This window comes from Neoarius graeffei, chromosome 2 (genome assembly GCF_027579695.1).
Source record: "Neoarius graeffei isolate fNeoGra1 chromosome 2, fNeoGra1.pri, whole genome shotgun sequence".
Lineage (NCBI taxonomy): Eukaryota > Metazoa > Chordata > Actinopteri > Siluriformes > Ariidae > Neoarius > Neoarius graeffei.
In genome coordinates, this window is record NC_083570.1 from 85,605,921 (window position 1) to 85,628,669 (window position 22,749).

At 43.2% G+C, this 22,749-nt stretch overlaps 1 protein-coding gene across 1 annotated transcript; it reads right to left on the bottom strand.

The window, feature by feature from the left end:
• Positions 1–745: 745 nt before the first annotated feature.
• smu1a (SMU1 DNA replication regulator and spliceosomal factor a) lies at positions 746–21,897 on the bottom strand. The gene is made up of 12 exons (XM_060915117.1): positions 21,803–21,897; positions 13,956–14,166; positions 13,669–13,821; positions 11,978–12,088; positions 9,969–10,097; positions 9,713–9,832; positions 4,431–4,547; positions 4,172–4,299; positions 2,292–2,418; positions 1,960–2,127; positions 1,235–1,387; positions 746–1,060 (listed from the first exon to the last, which is right to left on the bottom strand). Exons 1-12 carry the CDS (start codon positions 21,826–21,828, stop codon positions 962–964), a joined length of 1,542 nt encoding a protein of 513 aa, XP_060771100.1. The 5' UTR covers positions 21,829–21,897; the 3' UTR covers positions 746–961.
• Between the last annotated feature and the right edge of the window lie 852 nt (positions 21,898–22,749).

Consider the following 22,749-nt stretch of genomic DNA (forward strand, 5'->3'; position numbering starts at 1 on the left):
ACATGTCCCCTTTAATATGAAGTACAATTTAAGGTAAATAGAGGAGGATTGTTTTCCTCTCAGTCCATAGGAAAGCAGGAAAAGGACAGAAGTTATGGCATGTTTGAGTCTCATCTGACTTTCCACAAGTTCAGTTCAGTTTTCCACACCACTTCTCACATAGCGGCTACTGCTCAAATCCACCTCACAGCCCGAGGCACAGGAGCCCCGGCCATGCTGGGCATGAATGCATTTAACAGCATGCCTTCGGCAGTGACCAGGTTATACCTTTGATTTGAAGCCACTTCTAAACTTTTAGTCCAGCACACCCACAGCGGTTTTTACCACCTTGGCTAGACAACAGAGTCTTGCCTGCCCTTTTCCTTTCTGCATTGTTAACTCACAGAGTCCTGTGAGCTTTAGGACACTAATTCTCTAATGCTCAGGGCCAGTTCTGGGGACCCACTGCCCTGCAGTTTCACTTTTTTTTTTCTTCCCCTCTTTCCCTTTTCCCTTTTTTTAAGCTTGCTCTATACTAGGCAGGAAAACCCTGTACGCAAAAATGCTTCCCCTTCTAGAAATCACAGGCCAATACTGTTTAAATCATACATTTGAAGAATATATTCTTGGGTTATTAGTTTACATTTTTGCTTTAACTCCTGGCTTTGAGTTCAGTGTATATGGATTACTTAAAAAGCAAAAAGGCATGCTGGGAAAACAAGAAACAATGTTGAGTTGTACATTTGGTACAAATAACTTGAAGAAAAACTGAGATAAATGTTTAATTGGAAAGGAGAAAATACAAGAATAATATAGAGAGTTATCTCCTGTTACACACAAAAAAAATGAACACAGCCTAAAAAGTAATGAGCTTCTGAAAAGAAATGTCCATGTTTTAAAACTTGCACTGAGGGAAAAAAATAGAATATGTACAAAAAAATAAGCCCGATCCATATCAAAGTAAAAAATATTGGTCTGGTGCTTAAGGTTTCCAGAGCTTGAGCAGACCATCTTCACTGTACGTGGCGATCAGGTTCTGATGAGGATGGTGGCTGATTCCAATCACATCCTTCTCGTGTACCTGACAGACAGAGCCGAATAAACGTTAGGTTAAATTTTTTTTTTTTTTAAATTTCACTCCTCACCAGGTGCAACCCCATCATGTGCAAATATCAAAACATTGTAAATTCCTAAAACAAATGATGTGACATGTAGAAGTTAAAGGACATGATATGGACAGTAAACGGAGGCTTACAGTCAGGGTTCTCTCCAGTTTGCCGGTGACTGTGCTGAAGCAGTAAAGCACAAAGTCCTCTCCCACGCAGTAGATCCACTCTCCTCTGGGAGAAAGTGTACAACACACGAAATCTCCTCCTTCTCGCTTACCAGAGCTGAAGCTCCTCACAATCTGTAGTGCATAAGCATTTTAAGACTTGCCTTGCTCAGCGCAAAAAAAAAAATAAAACCCTGCACATGCAACACCCTCAGAAATGTAAATGCATCATGTGACTTAGCAAGATTTTTATAAAATATCTACAATGATGCAAATATGAAAGTAACATACATAATGCAATTTAGTTAAAATAAATGTGCTAATTTCAAATGGGACACATATTTGGATGGAGGGGGTGGCAACGTGGACATGGTTGAGCATCAGGCGAGCCACACAGAATGAGTGTGATTTACAGCAGCCTATTTATGTGCTGCATTTTTTATCGGCTGCCAGACGCTAATGAGCGCGAGTCCTGCAGTGCAAGTGAAGTAATTAGATGTAGTGTGTGAGAATTTGTTTTGATTTATTTTAGTTAATGGTTAAGTAGTACATAAGTGCTTCCAAAATTATTTAAAATAAACAACGTTTACAGCTCAGCTCTCTGTCCGCCGCCTCCCATGCCCTCACTCGTGAGTAATATCAACGCGTTAATGTCGGTGATGGAAACCTCACAGGAACTGGTTTTGCTGTAACAGAATACATCTTACCTGCCCCTGCATGTTCATAATGACCACAGTGTTGGACCGATTGCACACCACAAAATGCTCAGGGTTCTTGGGAAGCAAGATCACGTTGTTCACGGTGATGTCTGTGCCGGCCGACGTGCCGAGAGACTTAAACGTGCTCGTGCACTCTGTGGTCTTCACATTCCAGATCTGAATAAATGAAAAGGATGATAAATATTCTATATTAGATTTAATGTAAAGTGTTAAAGGGCCTTGCAAGTTTCCCAGTTCCTAGTTGACAATTCAATGACGGAACAATACCGTTCAACACTGAGTGTCACACGTGCACAGAAAGGATTTGAGAGAATACGAACCTTCACAGTTCCATCGGAGGAGGCGCTGATGACGTGGTGGCCATCAGGAGTGAATGTGGCTTCATTAACGAATGAGGAATGGCCTCGGAACTCCTTCAGACACTTGCCTGACTTTAGACCATGAACTCTGCACAAACAAAACACCTTCCTTCAACAAAACCGTTTTTTTTTTTTTTTTTTTAAGTTAAACACTCTGATAAGGTAGGACATGTGACATCAGTATGGCAACACACTAGGGTGGTCAAACTGAACTTTACTACTTGAACATCCATCCATCCTGAACAGGGTTGCAGGCAAGCTGGAGCCTATCCCAGCTGACTACGGGTGAAAGGCGGGGTACACCCTGGACAAGTCGCCAGGTCATCACAGGGCTGACACATAGACACAGACAACCATTCACACTCACATTCACACCTACGGTCAATTTAGGTGGTGTTTACATTAGACCGTATCCGTATCGTTTTCGTTGCGGATGCACTGTCCGTGCACATTAAAACGCCGGAAAACGACTCCACAGGCGGAACAGTTTGAATCCGCCAGGGCCCACGTATTCAGCCCAGTACGTGTCTGATCCGGTGCTGTGTAAACATTGAGGAACTAGGATAGGCAGTGCTGAGCTCTAGCTGACGTCGTCATTGGACAACGTCACTGTGACATCCACCTTCCTGATTCGCTGGCGTTGGTCATGTGAATGAGCAATACAGGAAGTGTGTTGGTTACCGCAGCACTAAATAGTCTTGTTGTAATCGCAAAAAACGGCCGTTCTGTGAGGTGAAGAGTGTACCGAACACTGTTAGATCCTTCTAGCATAAACACGAAGGCCATACACGGTGTAAAAAAGGCGTCATTGTAGTACCAGTACCGCCGATAACAGACTGGCATACTTCATTTTTTACAACGACATCCTTCCACTTGCAAGTGGTGAGTGACTTGCGCATGCCCGATATGCACTGGGATCATGTGACGTGCTGTCTAATTAGTCATGTGATTAGCGTATCCGTGTATTGGCGTTGCTGTGTGCACGGGGAACGGTTTTGTTGCGGGCACAGAAATTGTGTGTGTACGCGAATCGTTTTAAAAACGTTAATCTGATGATCCGCTGATTCGAAATAATGTAAACAGGGCCACAGAGTCACCAGTTAACCTAACCTGCGTGTCTTTGGACTGTGGGGGAAACCGGAACACCCGGAGGAAACCCACGCGGACACGGGGAGAACATGCAAACTCCACACAGAAAGGCCCTCGTCGGCCACGGGGCTCGAACCCGGACCTTCTTGCTATGAGGCAACAGTGCTAACCACTATATCACTGTGTTGCCCCATTTGAAAATTATTAAAATATTTCAAATAATATTAATGCATTTAAAGCAAAAAATCCATATCTGACTGTGTAAAATTGCATTTTACTTTTGGTTGCCAATGTCAAGTTTATAGAAACACGTGTTTTCCAAATGTCACTAAGAAATACAGCATATCCATAGGGGTCAAAACATTTGTGAAACCACCTACTATGCTTACCATGATTATCCTAACTCACTATAAACTAGCAAAACTGTTAACTCTTGAACTGAAAAGCCACGTGCGTTTGGATTTGGTTGTATAAATGGCCGGGTTTCACCTCCAGCGGTCTACGAAATACGAATGGGAATAATACTAATATGTCATACCTAACTAACATTCAACTGTCTTTGAATACTAAATGTTTTAAGTGTCTGAAATTGGAATGTTATTTTTCAAAAAGGTACCTGACCGCCTTAATACACACGGATATCGAACCATCATGGGTTTTTCACAACTTTATTTAATTTCAGAATATCCTCATATATCAAGACAAATGCAAAAGACATGACTATCAGCACTATTACTCCATCAGACTCTCACCTGATAGTCTGGTCGAACGAGGCCGAGAGGAGCTGACTGCTGTCCTTACAGAAGCTCAGACACGTCACACCCTTACTGTGAGCGCGTTCATATCGCCGCAAACATTGTCCACTCTGGATCTTCCATACCTACATACGCACATAATGAACAGAGCGGTCAATCTTTGCGACGATGTCCTTGATATTTGGCACATGAACCACTTCAGTGTCTCTCCAAATATAATTACATGCACATAATTTGACAGTCACATTGGTAGGACCTTTATTTTGCCATCCTGTGCTCCTGTAGCCAGCATCTCTGTGTCCCTGCTGAAACACATGCACAGCACTGCGTCGTCCATCATCATGAAGTTGTCCTGCGCCTGGTACTTTAGATCCTGGACAACACAGACATTAGGTTGTGAATAAAACAAATACATGAATACAAGCATTCAAACAGCAAATTCAATGCCAAGCCTTGTTTATTTCATTTATAACAAGATCAACTGTGAGCTACTGCTCACTTACGCATTCCCCGCTCTCGCTTGTATCTTGATGCAAACAATCGAAGGAATACGATGCTTATTATGAATGTTGACTTCAATAAATAATTAACCCTGAAATAAGTAAGTAGAGAGCAGTGTCTCTCTCCAGGGATTTCAAATAGCATCCTGGTAAACTCATTTTGAAACAGCATTTTGCTTCTTGAAATCGCATCAAAATCCACCCTATATGTTTGGTAAATACTAGGGATGAGCGAGTACAGCATTATCTGTATCTGTTAACCATATGAATTATCCGTACTTGAAGTGGGCGGGGTCTAACCCGTAAGTGGGCAGGTTTTAACCCAGAAGTGGGTCTGGTTGTCTTGAAACGGGCGGGGCTTTAACCAGTATGTTATTTTAAGCATGCAATTGATAAGGGTTGATCAGAAATTGTTATATTTATTGCTGATTAGAAAACTATTTACAGGACAGCATCAGCATTGAGCTTCAGATCAATGGTTTTGATCACAATAGCAAACGAACTATTTACAGAACAAGTTTTGCAACAGGCGGCACGGTGGTGTAGTGGTTAGCGCTGTCGCCTCACAGCAAGAAGGTCCGGGTTTGAGCCCCATGGTCAGTGAGGGCCTTTCTGTGTGGAGTTTGCATGTTCTCCCCATGTCCGCATGGGTTTCCTCCGGGTGCTCCGGTTTCCCCCACAGTCCAAAGACATGCAGGTTAGGTTAACTGGTGACTCTAAATTGACCGTAGGTGTGAATGTGAGTGTGAATGGTTGTCTGTGTCTATGTGTCAGCCCTGTGATGACCTGGCGACTTGTCCAGGGTGTACCCCGCCTTTCGCCCATAGTCAGCTGGGATAGGCTCCAGCTTGCCTGCGACCCTGTAGAACAGGATAAAGCGGCTAGAGATAATGAGATGAGATGAGTTTTGCAACAATGAATACAACACATGCGGTTGCAATTATGAAATGAAATGTAATGAACAAGAGTTTTCATACTCAACATAACTTTCTTTTTTTTAACTTTTAATTTTTTTTTATGATCAGTGTGATTTTTTTTTTGGTTCTTTTTTATTTTCACACCAGGTGTGTGTGTGTGTGTGTGTGTGTGTGTGAGAGAGAGTGAGAGATGGGGGGGCAGGGGCGGGGGGGGACTGTGTTCTACGGATCAAATAGTCCGATGCGGTTTTTCAGATCTGCATTTGACTTTAATGAAGACCAGTTGTTACACGTGGCTAGGGTCTAAGTTTGCACGCTGTGGACTGACCACATTTCCAGCTGTGCTAAAAACACGCTCAGACTGGACACTTGTAGGTGGACAACTGAGAAGCTGCAGTGCAAAGCCTGTAAGATTGGGCCAGCACTGAAGCTTGTCTGACCAGTATTTCACTGGGTCATCGGTAAGGCTGATGTCCCCATCTGCCAGGTAGGCCTCCACATCACCTGATGGTAAATGTGTCCTCATTGGAATAGCCGATTTCTTTTTCTGCAAGAAAGACAAGACTGAAGTGCTGCTGGTGGCAGGTGTCTCTTCCGTGTTTCTTGCAGGTGTAGCCACAGGGTCACAGAGCTCCATCCTGAGGAGTAAGGTCCTCTTCAGTGCCTCCACATCAACATTGTTTGGAAAACAGCTGGCCTTATATCTGGGGTCAAGGAGAGTGGCAAGCAGAAATGTGGAGTTTGCAAAAATTGGTTCGAAATGCCATTCTAGTTCTTTGCTCAGATTGGCTGCCAGTCTCCTTGCTGCTGTGCCTAACTTTTCCCTGGACTCAGCCGCAACATCTTGGACCAGCTCCACTGTAGCATCCTGATCATCACCACCAGCCATGAACTGATCAGATTCCTCATCAGCTGCAAGACCTCCCACATGCAGCGACCTGATGATGGAGCACAGGCCATGCAGGAGGGGGATGACCTCAGATGACGCTTTTCCACTACCAACGCGGCTGAGTTGGGCTGAGTCGAGCTGAGTGGGGCTGTTGGAGTTGCATTTCGACTACAACCGTGCTGGCTGGAAGTGGGTGGACACATTGGGTGGAGTTAGCGAAAGTGGGTGGACGTCACGTGATGTCGTTAGGCGGCGCAAACAGTGACATTAGTGTTCTTTTAAGCGGTAGTCTCACGACCCGGATAGTAAACAATAAACATGGAGTCGTTAGTGTTGCTGATCTTGGTGCTGTGGCTTGTTGTCACCAACAATGCCAACAGATACTGGCAAGACCGTATAGATGAGGCGAGGCGCATAAGGCTTCAGAAATTCTCGTAATTCGTAATTATTCTTCTTCCGGGTTTACGGTGTTTACAGATCCCAGCGTGCTCGTGGGGCGTGTGTGGGCATGTGAGGACACTCCTCCTCACCAATCAGTGCACAGGGGAGTGTCTCCTCACGCCCCCAGCCCCACTCGGCTCGCTTCAGCTTGCTTCAGTCCCACTCCAAAACCGTGCGAGTTTTGGGTGCTAAGCAGGGCTGAAGCGAGCTGAGTCGTGTTGCTCTGAGGTAGTCGAAACACGAGCCGTGTCGGGCTGAAGTGAGCTGAAAAAGGGTAGTAGAAAAGGGCCAATTGATGGAGGCGCTGTGTTTTGAGAGCGCCCGTGTGACGACCTCAAAAGGACTAAGAACAGTGAGCATGTCTGATGCTAACCTCCACTCATTTGGCTAGATGATTGTTGGAGCTCTACCCATGTTAGACTCCTGTGTCATAATCTGCACAGCCCTGCGCTGCTCCACCAGCCGCTGGAGCATGTAGAACGTATAGTTCCACCTTGTTTTTATATCTGTTATGAGCATGTGCTGGGGGAGGTTCGACTGTGTTTGCAGCTCATGTAGTCTGTTGCTGGCTTTGCTTGAGCGATGAACATGGCCAGATATGATCCTGGCTTTGGAGAGAAGGGATGTCACAACCCTGTCCTTCTCCAGTGCTTTGATCACCACCAAATGAAGCGTATGGGACATGCAACGGATGTGCCCATATTCAGTCAAAGCTTTCACCATGTTGGCTGCATTATCTGAAACAACAAACCGTATTGTGACAGACTGACCAACAGACTCTTCCCACTCTCTCATCTTTTCCTTAAGGCAGCACAGAATGTTGTTTGATGTGTGCTCAATGTCCAGCACACCAACATTTAGCAACCCTGCTTTCCTCTGTAATGAAGCTTCCCCTACACGTTCACACCAGTGCCCAGTAAGACAGAGATATGCATGTGCGTTGTGATTGCTGGTCCAGAGATCTGTAGTGAGGCTGATGACACTTCCTTCAGCTGCGTTAAGTGACTGGACCAACTCCCCTCTCATTGCCTCATACAGCTCAGGCACTACAGTTCGACTGAAATAGTGCCTCGATGGGATCTTATACTTGGGCTCTAAAAAGCCAACAAGTGTCTTGAAGCCTCTCCTCTCCACCACAGAGAAAGGTTCAAGATCAGTGCAGATCATTTTACCAATCATCTCTGTAATTTGTTTTGACCGGGGATGGTTTGCTGAGAATGGCTGGTTTGCTGCAAATGCAGCGAGTATTGGTGAAGAGGAAGATGAATGTGAGCCCTTAGCAGCACCCAGCTGAACACCAGTGACCCGAGAAGGAAGAGGAGAGGAGGAGGCTGATACAGTGGGCTTTCTAATGTGATGGGCATATAGCAGATGGTTATGTAGAGATGTTGTGTTGTAATGTTTTGCATCTTTACCTCTGCTTAGCTTGGACTTGCAAAGCTTGCAAATGGCTTTGGAGGGGTCATTTTCAGAAACAGTGAAAGAGTCCCATACTGCAGAAGTCCTCTTGGTCTTTGGTGGAGGAGGACCTCCATCACCAGATGCAATATTGGTCTCAGTGGGGGAAAGGTGGGTGCTACTGCCACTGATTTGACCCTCACTGTCCGGCAAGGTTAAGCAAACTCTGACCGGTGGTTCAGTGTCGGCTGAAGTACTCGCTATATCACTCATTATTCTGTATCACTGATCATGATGGGGAGTGTGTGTGTGTGTGTATAGCTTAATTTGTAATATTATTTATACCACTACTACCTAGAAAAAGGTGTCAGACACTCAGTGCGTGAAGTAAAATAAAACTGGTTAGAGCCAACTGACGGCTTAAAAAAAAAAAACGACGACTGGCAGAGAGAGAGAGAGAGTGTGTGTAGCTTAATTTGTAATACTTATACCACTTATACCACTACTACCTTTATTTTTACATGAATTACAGCAAGAAAGTGTCAGACACTCAATGCGTGAAGTCAAAAAACTGTTTTTAACCGACGGTTAAAAAAAGAAAAAGAAAAATCTCCGACAGGCAGAGATGCAACGCAAGTCGCTTTCTACCAAGCACCACGTCTGAACGAACCCACGTTTACCAGAACTCTACTGGTTATAAGGAAGTACAAACTGAAATAAAAACAAACTTGAAGCTGAAGAAACCCGAAATGTTAACGGAAAAGAGCCGCGAACCTGAGTGACTGAGGGAGAGACAGAGAGCTGTTCTCTGTGTGAGTGAGCAGAGCAGTGTGTGTAGGGGAGGGGCGCTGTGACGCTGTGTGAGGATTTTCATTCAGTTCGAGCACAGATATTGACTCATATTACTCATATAATACTCGTACTCGGCAAAAGTGCTTTATCCGTACCGGATACTTGTTTCAGCCGAGTATCCAGCTCAACTCTAGTAAATAGATTCAGTTGGTAAACAGGAAGTTGATGTGCGACAGACCTGAAAACGGTAAACATGGTATAGAACCCCAAGCTGAAGCTCGGTACCAAATATCAAACATCTGTGATTTGTAGTTGCTGAGAAAAGTGTTACGAAAACTTTGTAAAATCCACGCTATACGTTTTGTAAATACATCCAGTCAGTACACAGTAAGTTGATGTGCGACAGACCTGAAAACGGGATACCCGGTATAGAACCCCAAGCTGAAGTACCAAGGATTTGTGGTTGCTGAGAAAAAGGGTGTTTTGGACGGACGGACAGAGGTAATAAACCAGTATACCCCCCTCCTTTGGAGCGGGGGTATAATTACAACGAGAACAAATCTCTGTGTGAGAAACCGAGGCATGAGATAAGCGTATGTACCTTTCTGATCTTGCCTGTTGTAAAATTCCACACCTCGATGAAGCCATCGACGGAGCCAGTAACCAGATACTGACCATCAGGAGAGAAGCGGGAGCACTCCACATGCGACTTCTGTCCAAACTACACCAACACACAGAAAATAATTTACCAGTCCAGACAATTACACTGTAATAACTGTCTAGTGTTAATTGTTAGAAAACACATCCAGCCAATGAGTCTTACGTTTCCAGTGAGCTCAGTGTATTTGGAACAGTACCTTGATATGCCTGCTCAGCTGTGTAGGGAATCGCTCCTCCTCAACATCCTTGACTGCAGCTTTGCCTCTGAACAAATCGATGGTCATACCAGGAGGCAGGAGACCCTGATGCTGCTGCCACTTCAGAGACTGAGCAAGAGAGGAGGCACATTAGTATAGGCAATCGTATGGGGCCGAGCAAAATTAAGCATTAATTTCACAAGTGATTTTGAAGTTTTGAAAATTCAAAACTCTGAAATCATGAGTGAAATTGATCCTTAATTTTACAAGGAACCATACGATTACTTGTTTATAATATATAGGGCCAAATTCATACTTCGGAAGCCATTCAAGTTGACATCATTTGTCATTCACGTTTTCTGAACCAATGAAGGCGCAAGACTATCTTGCACGTTTGAATCAGTTTCTAAAGTGTCTTTCATCATGACACGGCGACACGACACGAGGATTTTGAAAGTGGTTTACAAAATTTTATTGGAACTTCTTTACAAAAGCCATTTTGTTGACAAAATTTGCTAATTTTTGTAACCACAGCCAAGCAACGAACTAGCCAATAGCATTTCAGAAATACGGCCCCGTGTTAAGGAAAAGCCCTCCTTGATTGGCCAATCAGAATCAAGTTAAACCACACATTCACAAAACATATCCAGATGACTAGTCCTCAAACAGACCTTCTGTTACGTTTAAAGGCTCCACGAGAGGTTTTTCCTAAATTGAAATGCAAACCATAAATATGTCGTCTTCTTAAATCAAATCATTAAGGCCAATTTATGCTGACAACCCAGTCCTCGCAGATAGCGTCGCAGACAGTGTCTGCGTAGCCCCCCACCTTCGCAGACGCTCTGCGCGCACCTCCCAAAAATTGTGACCACCGCAGAAGCCTCGCAGACAGCGCCGCAGACAAGAGGGCTCCGATTGGTCCACTCTACATCCGCTGTACACGCACTTCCGCTTCACTACTTTCCCGGTTTGTTTTGTTTTCACGACCGGCATTTTTAAAAACATGAGCGAAGATGGAGCAGCATGAAGAGCGGTTGACTGAGGAAGTACGTACATCTATACGACTCCAGTTCTAGTCATTATAAAAAAAAAAAAAGTTCTAGTTATTATAAGTAACCGGAGGATAAACACTCCACTAACCACACCCACCAACTACTCCTAGCGACTTCGCGCCCCCTTGCGTTGTGCCAGTGAATAACATCGCGCACTCCTATTATCCCCGCTCAACAATAAATTACAACTGTCTGCGAAAAGCTATCTGCGAAAGCCTTGTCGCACGAGCATGCAGAGGCCTTTAGTTTTCGAAACATGTCAGGTAAAGGTAAAAACTTTTACATGTCTGAAACAAAAGAAAACTAATGATTTGAAATGCAAACCATAATACGTAATGTTACTCCTCAGAGTTATTAATGGTCCAGAATAGTACATACATATGCAATTCGAGGCACAATGCAAGTTTGTTTAATCAGTTATGGTAAACCACCATGTGCATGCATCATGTTCATTTCTGAGGACATGCACTAGTGATGTTCTAAACCACGGCAGGACATGCACAGCAGCCATCTTGCATATATAAAGTTAAAAGCAAGTAACCTTGTGCCTTTACGTCAGATCACAACATCTCTAAGACAACTTAATAGCTCGATGTTATGCTAAAGTTCAAAAGATCAATCTGGGTATAATCAGATAAAATCAGAATAGGATTATTACTGACACTGATCAAACATGCTGATTACATTAGAAACTTCAATGATTCAGATTTTTAACTAGTGGAGGAAATTGCAACCTTTATTTAATTAAAAAAAAAAAAAACATTGCATTCTCATGATGTTAAAACCATGGCCTTTTCTCAGCCTGGTGCTTGAAAGGATGTGAACACAACTGTACATGACCTTTACACCTGTAACGCTACACTTCTATTTGTTAACACAAAGATTTTTTAAGTCATTTGTATCAATTCTAGTCTATATGAATCAGCAGTCAGGGGATGGATGTGCTTTGTTCCTCACCTGTGCGAGCAAGGCCATGAGACGAGACGGTGGCACTACGCTGACCTCCCCCGCCAGAGCTTGAGCAATAGCTGCTCGCCGCTTTTCCTTACTGCTGCCATCAGGGTAGGCCTGCAAATACACGGATGACAAACACTATTTACTGCTATGTTACAGGCAAATATGAAAGCAACAATTCTTTTTTTTTTTTGGCCAGCAACAAGTTCATGCACCTGTACCATGACTAAAATCTGACCTGAAACACCCCCCAAACACACACTTTAAGGTCTGGAGGGAGGGAGGGACAAAAGAAAGAAAGAGACAGTCTCGTCTCGTCTTCTTCCGCTTTATCCAGGGCCGGGTCGCGGAGGCAGCAGTCTGAGCATGGAAGTCCAAACTTCCCTTTCCCCAGACACCTTGGCCAGCTCCTCGGGAAGAACACCAAGGCGTTCCCAGGCCAGCCGAGAGACATAGTCCCTCCAGCATGTCCTGGGTCTTTCCCGGGGGGACATGCCTGGAACACCTCCCCAGGGAGGCGTCCAGGAGGCATCCGAAAGAGATGCCCGAGCCACCTCAGCTGATTCCTCTCGATGTGGAGGAGCAGCGGCTCTACTCCAAGCTCCTCCCGAGTGACTGTGCTTCTCACCCTAAGGGAGCGCCCAGCCACCCTGTGAAGGAAACTCATTTCGGCCGCTTGTATCCACGATCTTGTTCTTTCGGTCATTACCCAAAACTCATGACTATGGTTATGGTCATGAGAAAGAGACAGACAGAAAGGAAGGAAGAGAGAGAAAGAAAGAAAGAAAGAAAGAAAGAAAGAAAGAAAGAAAGAAAGAAAGAAAGAAAGAAAGAGTGCAGACAATAGGACCATGTGGAAAGAGTGTTTGCTCATAAACAGGAGTGTGTGCAGGCACTAGGACCATGCAGAAACATCCCCCATTCACGCTGCGGGTTCCCTGTCTGCTTCGCTCTCCTCTCATGCGCTCAAAAACGATTCAGAAGATTGGATTCAAACAATAGTTAGGAATGTCAGAACGAAACACCCCCCAGCGGCAAAAGATGGCAGACATACGACATTTTAAAAAGAGTGCAAGTGACATTTTCAGACACACTCTATATTAACCCCTTCAATGCCCTTGGACGAGTCACGTACGTCATGAAATCTTTTACTGCTGTGCCTTATGACCGAAGAATGTTTTAAGCATTGACTGTAATTCATATGTGCCACTGTGAAGTAAAAGTAATGTGCCAGGTAAGGTACATAAAAGGAGGTGTTTATGACGAGTAGCGTATGTCACAAGGCACAGCGGTAAAAGATTTCATGACGTACGTGACTCATCCAAGGGCACTGAACGGGTTAAGTTAGCTACTGTTAAAGATATTCATCGTGAGATCATGTTGGAATATGAGATCACTTTGTAAACATCTTCAAGTTAGCTAGCCAAAGAAAATGACATTTTTTAAACTGTTGTAAAATAATTGTTCTCTTGTTAAAAAGAGTTCTACTGTAAAAATTGTTCTAAAAATAAATGTGAAGACTTCAGTATGACTCCTTGAACTGTTTGTTCAGGTCCAGATTCTCTGTAATAGGAGCCGCAGGACCCCTCCCCGCATCCTCATCCAGCGCCACCCCAAACCAGTAAACTCAGGGGAAACACTGTGTGTGGAATACAGAACATGAACATCTCCTCCTTATCCGTGTCGTAACCCACCTCTCTGGGGTCAAAGTAGGAACGGGCGAGCAGGTTCTCCAGGTGAATGTAGCGCTCAGGCTGAGTCTGTTTCAGCATGATCATGGGGTCGGTCTGTCTCAGCAAAGACCTGGCAGCACCAAGCTCTCTTAGCTCAATCAGCTCCAGCACAACCTGCCAGAACATCCATATGTTAGTTTACCAGGACAGTTGTTTATCCAGCTGCAAACAATGGCCTTGAAAACATTACTACTATTATAAGTTTATACATTTTTACACATTATAAAACTACTATAAGCAAACGTCACCTGTTCATAGAGATCAATCAGTGTCTTGTCTGGAAGTTTGAGTGACTGGATAGCCTGCAGCACTGTGTCCCAGTGACCGCTGTTGATATCCGCAACAAAACTCTCAATACTGTCGACAGTATTGAGGGACACGGTGGTTTCCTCCTGCAGCGTCGCAAGCGTGCGTTGCAGGTTATTTTCCTTCAAATACTGCATGATCAGACGAATCACGCTGCAAAAACAGCAATCGCAAGTTTTGTTTCCAATAGGAATACACCAATACTATTTTTGCCATTTTCAAAAACAGATTTAACCAGTACGTGCAGTTTCTGCGATTTTCCTCAAGTAGCTGTTGATATTTTTTGGCAAAACCTCAAAGATACAATGATGACGTGTTTTAACTCATTTGGGTCGTGTATTGTCCCAGTCAAAGAAACTTGCTTCTGGGATTAAAATATTCCACTGGATGGAAAATACTTCAAAATCAATACCAGCCCAGAGTACTGGATGCAATACCAATGATACTAAAATCTCATTTTGAATATCACAGGTGCTCTGGTATCCGTGTTCACAGACAGTCTGTAATAGTGGCACACGTTTGTTTATTGTCTTCATACTTTAATTTGTTTTAACAATTTATACATGCTCAAAACACACCACACTGAATGTATATCTGCTTTAGAAGTAAGGAATAAAACTGCAGGACATACTGCTACAGGAAAATAATCAACAGAGAGGTGGTGTGATCCATCGTTGATTAGGCCAAAAAAAAAAAAGTGTGTGTTCTTCCGGTTACCCGACCGACCCTAAACTTTTTTTTCGTTTTTTTTCCCAGTCGCGACTTTTACATATAACCCAACCGCGTGAACCGGAAGTTTTTGTCACTCACTGGGAAAATCAGGGCTTTCCACAAGCGCCGGCTGCCGGCCATACAGCCGACTACACAATTAAGTCCAGCCGGCTACTTTAATGACTTATTTTTGTAGCCCACAGGCTCTAAATATTAATTTTCGATTTTAATAAAATTAAATGTTTATCTAACGGACTGACAATAATGTCAAACTGAACCGCACATGCGGTGTGCGCGCGCACTCGGCGGAGGCAGTAGTGTGTCGGGGCCGGCGGAGGGAACAGAAGCAGAGATAACGCTTATTTTGTCTTTCACCTAGAGACATGATTCAAACTTTAAAACGGAGACAAAATTCTCCTGTGTGGATCTGGCATTCAACTTTTTTGCTAGGTTCTATACTTTTTGATCAGTCACAGATCAAACACCATGAGCAAATCTGGAGAAATTCAGGCTTTATAATGGGGGTCTATGGCGTTACACACCAGTGGAGTTTAGAGTGTAGGCAGCTTGAAAAAAAAAAAGCTCTAACTTTCTCATTTAAACTGTTTTCTCAGCCACAATTTTCACTCTACACACACAACTTTCTCAAAAGTTGTAGTCACACACTGTGTGAATCAAGACAAGTGTCTCCCTGAGCGATAGGATTTACAGTTTTTGAATGAGAAGCCTGAAAGTGAGGAGAGGACAGCCGCGCTCTCCCATAGACTCACATTATAAACGTGGCAGCGCTTTTACTGCAAAATCAGAAAAGTCACTTGTTTTTAACTCACTCTAGTGTCCACATTTTTTACACTAGGGACAAAAAAAATTACATTTGTGTGTTCATGGGAGCCTTGTAGCACTCAATGTGAAAGAATTTTGTGAATAGCTCCTTTCGTTTCCGTGTAAATCAGCGTTGTTCAAGGAGAGGGAACTCTGAGAAAAAGCGCTCTTTGCTTGTTATATTGTGTCTTTTCCCTGCACCGTTACCAAGGCGACGAGCTGCACTCAGGGAGCAGAGAGGGGCGGGGCTGCTCTCTCTCTCTCATGGTGTATTGAGCTGTTTATATTTACAGAAAAATTCATGTTAAAAGGTGTCTCATGCTGCATCAGATTCATCAGAAGGTGGTAACTCAGGTGACCTGAAAAGAAATTCATTATATTTTGTGAAATTATTCCTGTCTAAATATAGGTTATGGCAGCCATCTTGAAAAAAAAATTAAAAAAAAAAAAAAAATGCCTGCCTACCGACCCTAGTTTTGAAATCTACGTAACCGGAAAAACACACTTTTATTTTGGCCTTACTTTCCTATAATGGCACAGGAATTTACCAGCAACTCCAATTTATATTCATTGAAAAGCAACACATCAAACTTTTCTCTTTTCCTCTCTTGGGGGAAAAGAGACATATAGGTGGTCAAAGTGCAAAGTCCTCTGTCCTAAGGCCAAACAAAAACATTTAAAAAAGTGTTTCCTATTACATGCCTTGAAAAATTAGGGTAGGTCGGTAGGTTTTTTTTTTATTTTGGAAAAAATGTTTTCATGGCTATCACCACTCTTTTTCCCCCCATATTCACAATAAAATATCCACCCACCCAGCACTCTGTTTGAATGCATGTTTGCAGGTATTCTGTTTTCAGAAATAAACCCTAAAGAACACTTTTCAAAGATTTATTTTGAACCATACACAAACTTCTCACACCGAACATGTGCGTTGAAATGTAAAGATCAGCTGTTCAATGTCTACTTCCCATATGGCCTGTAGAAAATGTCTTTTATGCCTTTTTGAAGGCACTCGTCACATACTTCAATAACTGTTTTAAATCTTTTTCTCAGATCTGGTTTAACACAGACAGTCTTTAGGCCATTATTAAAAAATGTTCTGTTTCCGGTCCACCGGCCGGGTGAGTGCCGTTTGTGCGGTTGAAATTTTTTTTTAACGCCGGTTTTTCGACATTATTTTCGGGTTCGTAAATCTAATATCAAACTTGACATTTACGCATTCCGCGCAGAATACAGAATCGAATCAGTTCTGCGCATGCGCCGTGCGGCACAAAAAAATGGCAGCGACCATGAAGGAAGGAGATCCGGAGTTTTCAAACATTTGCTTAAGTGTGAAATCGCAAAATGGTATTCTAGCGAACAACAAAATAGTAAAGATTCAGAAAAACAGATCATTCAGTGATCATTTTAATAGTGTAATTTCATCCGAACTAGGCCTAACGGTCGATTTAGAACTACAAAAAGTCCGTGTGTCGGACCATCACAAACCGTTACTGGAAAACTCGTTTGATCTTGATCCATCCGAGACGTTACAAACAGCTTTTGAGTTTTGTTATGCGAAATTCATTACCTACTTTGTTAATGACCCTGACAGATCTGTAGGAGAACCTAATAGATCTATTCAAAATGAAAACAGAACTGAACAAGAAAATGCATTTACGGAACTAATGCAGGTTGGCTGGACAGAATTAAAAACTGTGTCTGTAGCAAATAAAGTTTTTGTACAAGTTTCAGTTGATTAAACTGTCATTTTATTAAATGTGTCTGCTTTTGTAATAAAAAAAGTACTGAAAGAAAAAGCAAACAGCATTGCGATTTCTTATCCATCCATATTATATAAAAAATAAAAATCCCTCCCTCCCTACTGAAAATTTTTTTGCTCACCCGGTGGACAGGAAGCGGATTTTTTTAAGGATGGCCTTAAGACAATATGAACAAATGTCTGTTCTTCCAAATCCACTGCTATAGTAGGCTATTTCAACAGGATCTGCGCAGTTGAGAGGCATTCTGACACCACAGACTGAGGCAAGAAAATGTTCGGGGGGTATTCCTGGCGCCCCGCAAGAGTACTCGAACTCTGACAGCAACACCGGGAGTGCTGTTTGTTGTCGGTGTGTCAACTGATGCTTCGCGTAGATAATTTCTACAGTATATTTACCGTACTCCAGAACTACTGGTACAAGCTAACAAATCTTCAATGTCTTTAAATGTCTCTTTTTCTAGCGACACAATTTGTCTAAGACTGGGCTTGCGATGTGCAAGACACCATCTTTCAGCACACAAACCACCGCCATTTTTGTTGCTTCCTGTTAGAGGTAGTCACGCGCATGCGTACAATCAGTCGTTTATGATGCAAGAGACACTCGCGCTATGCATAACGTACGGACGTTGGTCTATGACCAGGGACAACCACGCTGTGTGCATCGCATGAACGTTTTGTAGACTGAGAGGGGGTCGGAGTCACTGGGGGGTGGCAGGTTGGGTAACCGGAAACAAAGAATTTTTTTTGTTTGGCCTGAAGGATCGCTTGCTAGAAAAAATACTGACTGTTCAAAAGTAACAGTCCTTGCAGAAAATCAGAATGTCCCTGTGATTGAGTTGTCACTACAGAAATGATATCACATTAGACAGAGGGCACTGATGGAAACCATTGTCAGAGCTGCTATTATAGAAAATTAATCAACACCTTCACATTCAGGAATTCAACAGCACTGTGGTAGACGTAAAGCAAACTGTTAAACAACACAGGTTTACATGTGCAACCTTTGTAGAGAGTAGATACTGCTATAGTGGAGTGAAATAGTTCTATAGTATGATGATACAATATTAAAATACTGCATCAAAAAGACTGGTGGAAATTAAAGTAGAAATTACAGCACATCCTGAACAACTTAAAGTGCATATCACGGGTAAATTCAGGAGCAAGATCAATGCAATTCTATTTATATTAAACTTTGGTCAAATATCTGTCACATTTTGCATTTTGTGCAATTTTTTTACCTTGCGCAATACCAGAAAAATTAAATTGAAAATCAAGCCATTTGAGGCGAATTGGTCCGCCTCTGAAAAAACTTGGCATTTGGATTTCCTGGCAAACATTGATTTTGGTGACGTCGCGTGCGGGACGCCTCCCTCTGAATCCTACGTCAGCGCTGGTTTGTTTATGAGAAAACGACCTGGTGGTTTTCTGCAAATTTCTTCAACGTTATCGCGTAATTATTAAAATGGTTAACAGATGTATCGTAGGAGGGTGTAGCAACACCAATCTTGATGGGATTAGTACTCATCGTTTCCCAAAAGACCGGACAATGAGAGAGAAATGGGAGCGCTTGGTCTACACAGGCTGTGCACTGAAACCGTGCAAAGCTCGCGTAGCCTGCTGGCGCTTACGCAGGTAACATCACGAATCTGGCTCCAGACTCCCTTGGGATTTTTCCAGACACGTTTTATTTTATTTTTTTCTGTTGTAGACAGATGGCCTTGTGCAAAATTACCCTTCTGGATGAGTGTGTAAAGGGACATACTTTCATATAAAAAAAACACCTAAATTGGTCCAGAATATACCCTTTAACCTAACCTGCATGTCTTTGGACTGTGGGGGAAACCGGAGCACCCGGAGGAAACCCACGCAGACACGGGGAGAACATGCAAACCCCACACAGAAAGGCCCTCGCCAGCCACTGGGCTTGAAACCTCTTGCTGTGAGGTGACAGTGCTAACCACTACACCACCGTGCCACCCTGTGTACATTACATGTACAGTAGATCAGGAGTGCACATCTCCTGTGGGCCTACCTCAGCTGACAGCAGATGGCTGATTGGGATTTTTAACTTTCGTTTACTCTCAAAAGAAGATACAGAAGCACCATTACAGCTCGACAGTAGAAATATAGTGTCATGTTTAATTTTAAGACATTGATCAAAACTTAAAAAAAAAAAAACTCATACGTGATACAAAGTGAACTGAACACACTTATGTTGTCCGGATTTTTGTCGATCAGATCCTGGTTTAGTTTGACAAGTCAGAGGCGACTGATTGATTATTTTACTAAATAAAATCAATGCATAAAATACATAAATATAGTGTACATTAAGATACACCGATAACACAAGAAAGTGTATAACACTCATTTCCATCGTGGTCCGGTGACGACGCTCTTCTGACAATTTTCTGGTTTCCTGTCCCTAATTTTTGATTAGGCCAAAAAAAAAAAAAGTGTGTTTCCGGTAATATGAAATACTAAAAAGGTCGGTAGGTAGGAAAAAGTTTTTTTCTTAATTTTTTTTTATTTTGTTCGAAAAAATTAACATAATAAAATAAGTGTTTTAAATCTTTAAACGAATAAAAAAAAAAATATATCGCAAGAGTTCGAGTTATGATCTACGGAAGCGTATTGCTGCCACACTCAAAAAAATTGGCTTAGAATCAAGTAATTACGTGAAAAGATATTGTTAAAGTTATCACGTTTTTACAATATATTTATCATGTAATAACATAACATCACATAATTTAATGATACAAACTTATCACGTTATTTCATTATATTTTCATGTAATAACGTGAAAATAACGTCCTAGGCTAGGCTACTTCCATTAAAAGCAGAAGGCCTAGCCTAGCCTACTGTAGAACTTGGGTCGAGCAAAAACACCGAGCAAAAACATGGCTGAATCCTGAATGACTCCTATTTGTATAAATAGGGGACTACATAGGTGGCAAAACGTAGTGTTTTTCCCTGCCATGGAAGTGCACTTGTATACTGAAGAGGAAGCAATTTGCATTACAGCCTTGAATGAGGATTCAAAATGGCGGCTCGGCTCAGTTTTCCCTTCCTCCTTCAGTACACAAGTGCGCTTCCATGTTTATGCAGGAGGGCTGATAGAAGTGGCGAAACATTTTACTTTTTATCGTTTCTTTCACAACTTGAATGCGTTGAAACAAAAAATTATGACTAACGCCGCTTACACTAAAATATCAAGGGAAATTTGTAATAACTTTACGGTCGGCAATTTCGACTCGGAAATTCTCGATCGGTTGGGTTACCGGAAACACACTTGTTTTTTTGGCCTTATTTTAAGTAATCGATAGAAGTGCAGATGTTTCTTACTATCTGAGCAATTGTGGCAAACCAAAACTCTGCGGTAATTCACCAGTATTTGGTTAGTTTATTGAAAAATTCACGAAGCTTGCTTTGGGTGGCACGGTGGTGTAGTAGTTAGCACGGTCGCCTCACAGCAAGAAGGTTCCGGGTTCGAACCCAGCGGCCGGCGAGGCCCTTTCTGTGCGGAGTTTGCATGTTCTCCCCGTGTCTGCATGGGTTTCCTCCGGGTGCTCCAGTTTCCCCCACAGTCCAAAGACATGCAGTTAGGTTGACGTGGGGCGGCCTTGGGCTGAGGTGCCCTTGAGCAAGGTACCGAACCCCTGACTGCTCCCCGGGCGCTCTGGTGTGGCTGCCCACTGCTCTGAGTGTGTGCGCGTGTTCACTGCTTCAGATGGGTTAAATGCAGAGGATGAATTTCACTGTGCTTGAAGTGTGCATGTGACAAATAAAGGTTTCTTCTTTTTGTTGTTGATGTGTCCAATGCCGCCAATATGGCCGACTTCCGGTTTGATGACGTCACGTAAAGATTGCGCTTTATAGTAAAATTTTTTTTGATGTAGAAACTTTATTTCATTATTTTTGCTCTGCAGCACTTCTTTGAGCTTAACACTTCTACACAGTGCTGGAGAGGACAGAGACTTCCAAATCAAATGCTAATTATTACAAATTAAATAAAACAAGAACAATATACAAGCAAAAACAAGCAGTTAAGCATGGAGCTGCCATATAAATAGAGTTCACTGTAACTGTGGACACTTTTCTATTTGAAAGGATTTTCCTCCATTCATGTTTCATACACGTCGCTCTCAAGCCCTGCAGCTAACAGGCTAACACCTCTGCTGAGTTAGCCAGTTCGCTAGCTATCAAACCACAACTACACCCAGGTCTGAACAGCAAAATATATATTTTTTTAAATTGCAATTAGATCAAATTAAATGATTAAAACTGTCTTTCGTAAACACAGCTCTACTCCTGTGTGTGGATTACAAAACAAGCCATTCATTATTAGCCAGTAAACGAACGATGCTAATGCTACAAAGCTAACGCCGCACATTCAACTCCGAGCGGCTCCAGAAGCGCGCTTTAACTTCTTTAACCCAGTGTTCAGAGCAGACAGCACAAAAGCACAACATCAAATTCACACATTTCTTTACTTACTCTGCTGACTCGATTTCAAGAGACATTGTTTATCCTGAAAAAAAAAAACCCCAAAACGGCAGAGCACGACGCAAGATAAACACCGGAAGCACAATTCTTCTTCGTCTGGTTTTGCTCTTCCGCCTGCAAACGTCATTTACCGCCACCTAGTGTTAACATTATTATTACACTCTACTGCTGCACAAACAGTCACAGGCTAAAATTACACAACCTACAACTTACACCATGGCCTCATGTTCATGTGCATCAGTATCTCATCTCATCTCATCTCATTATCTGTAGCCGCTTTATCCTGTTCTACAGGGTCGCAGGCAAGCTGGAGCCTATCCCAGCAGACTATGGGTGAAAGGCGGGGTACACTCTGGACAAGTCGCCAGGTCATCACTGGGCTGACACGTAGACACAGACAACCATTCACACTCACATTCACACCTATGCTCAATTTAGAGTCACCAGTTAACCTAACCTGCATGTCTTTGGACTGTGGGGGAAACCGGAGCACCCGGGGAAACCCACATGGACAACATGCAAACCAAACTCCGCACAGAAAGGCCCTCGCCGGCCACGGGGCTTGAACCTGGACCTTCTTGCTGTGAGGCGACACCACCGTGCCACCTGCATCAGTATTATTGACAATATTTTATGATCGGGGCGGCACGGTGGTGTAGTGGTTAGCGCTGTCGCCTCACAGCAAGAAGGTCTGGGTTCGAGCCCCGTGGCCGGCGAGGACCTTTCTGTGCGGAGTTTGCATGTTCTCCCCGTGTCCGCGTGGGTTTCCTCCGGGTGCTCCGGTTTCCCCCACAGTCCAAAGACATGCAGGTTAGGTTAACTGGTGACTCTAAATTGACCGTAGGTGTGAATGTGAGTGTGAATGGTTGTCTATGTGTCAGCCCTGTGATGACCTGGCGACTTGTCCAGGGTGTACCCCGCCTTTCACCCGTAGTCAG

Coding starts and splice junctions, on each gene's coding strand:
- smu1a (XM_060915117.1), bottom strand. CDS start 21,828: ATGTCTCTTGAAATCGAGTCAGCAGA. Junction 4,548..9,712: donor CAACAGGCAAGATCAGAAAG/GTACATACGCTT, acceptor TGTGTTGTCCAG/GATCTAAAGTACCAGGCGCA. Junction 1,061..1,234: donor AACTGGAGAGAACCCTGACT/GTAAGCCTCCGT, acceptor TCTGTCTGTCAG/GTACACGAGAAGGATGTGAT.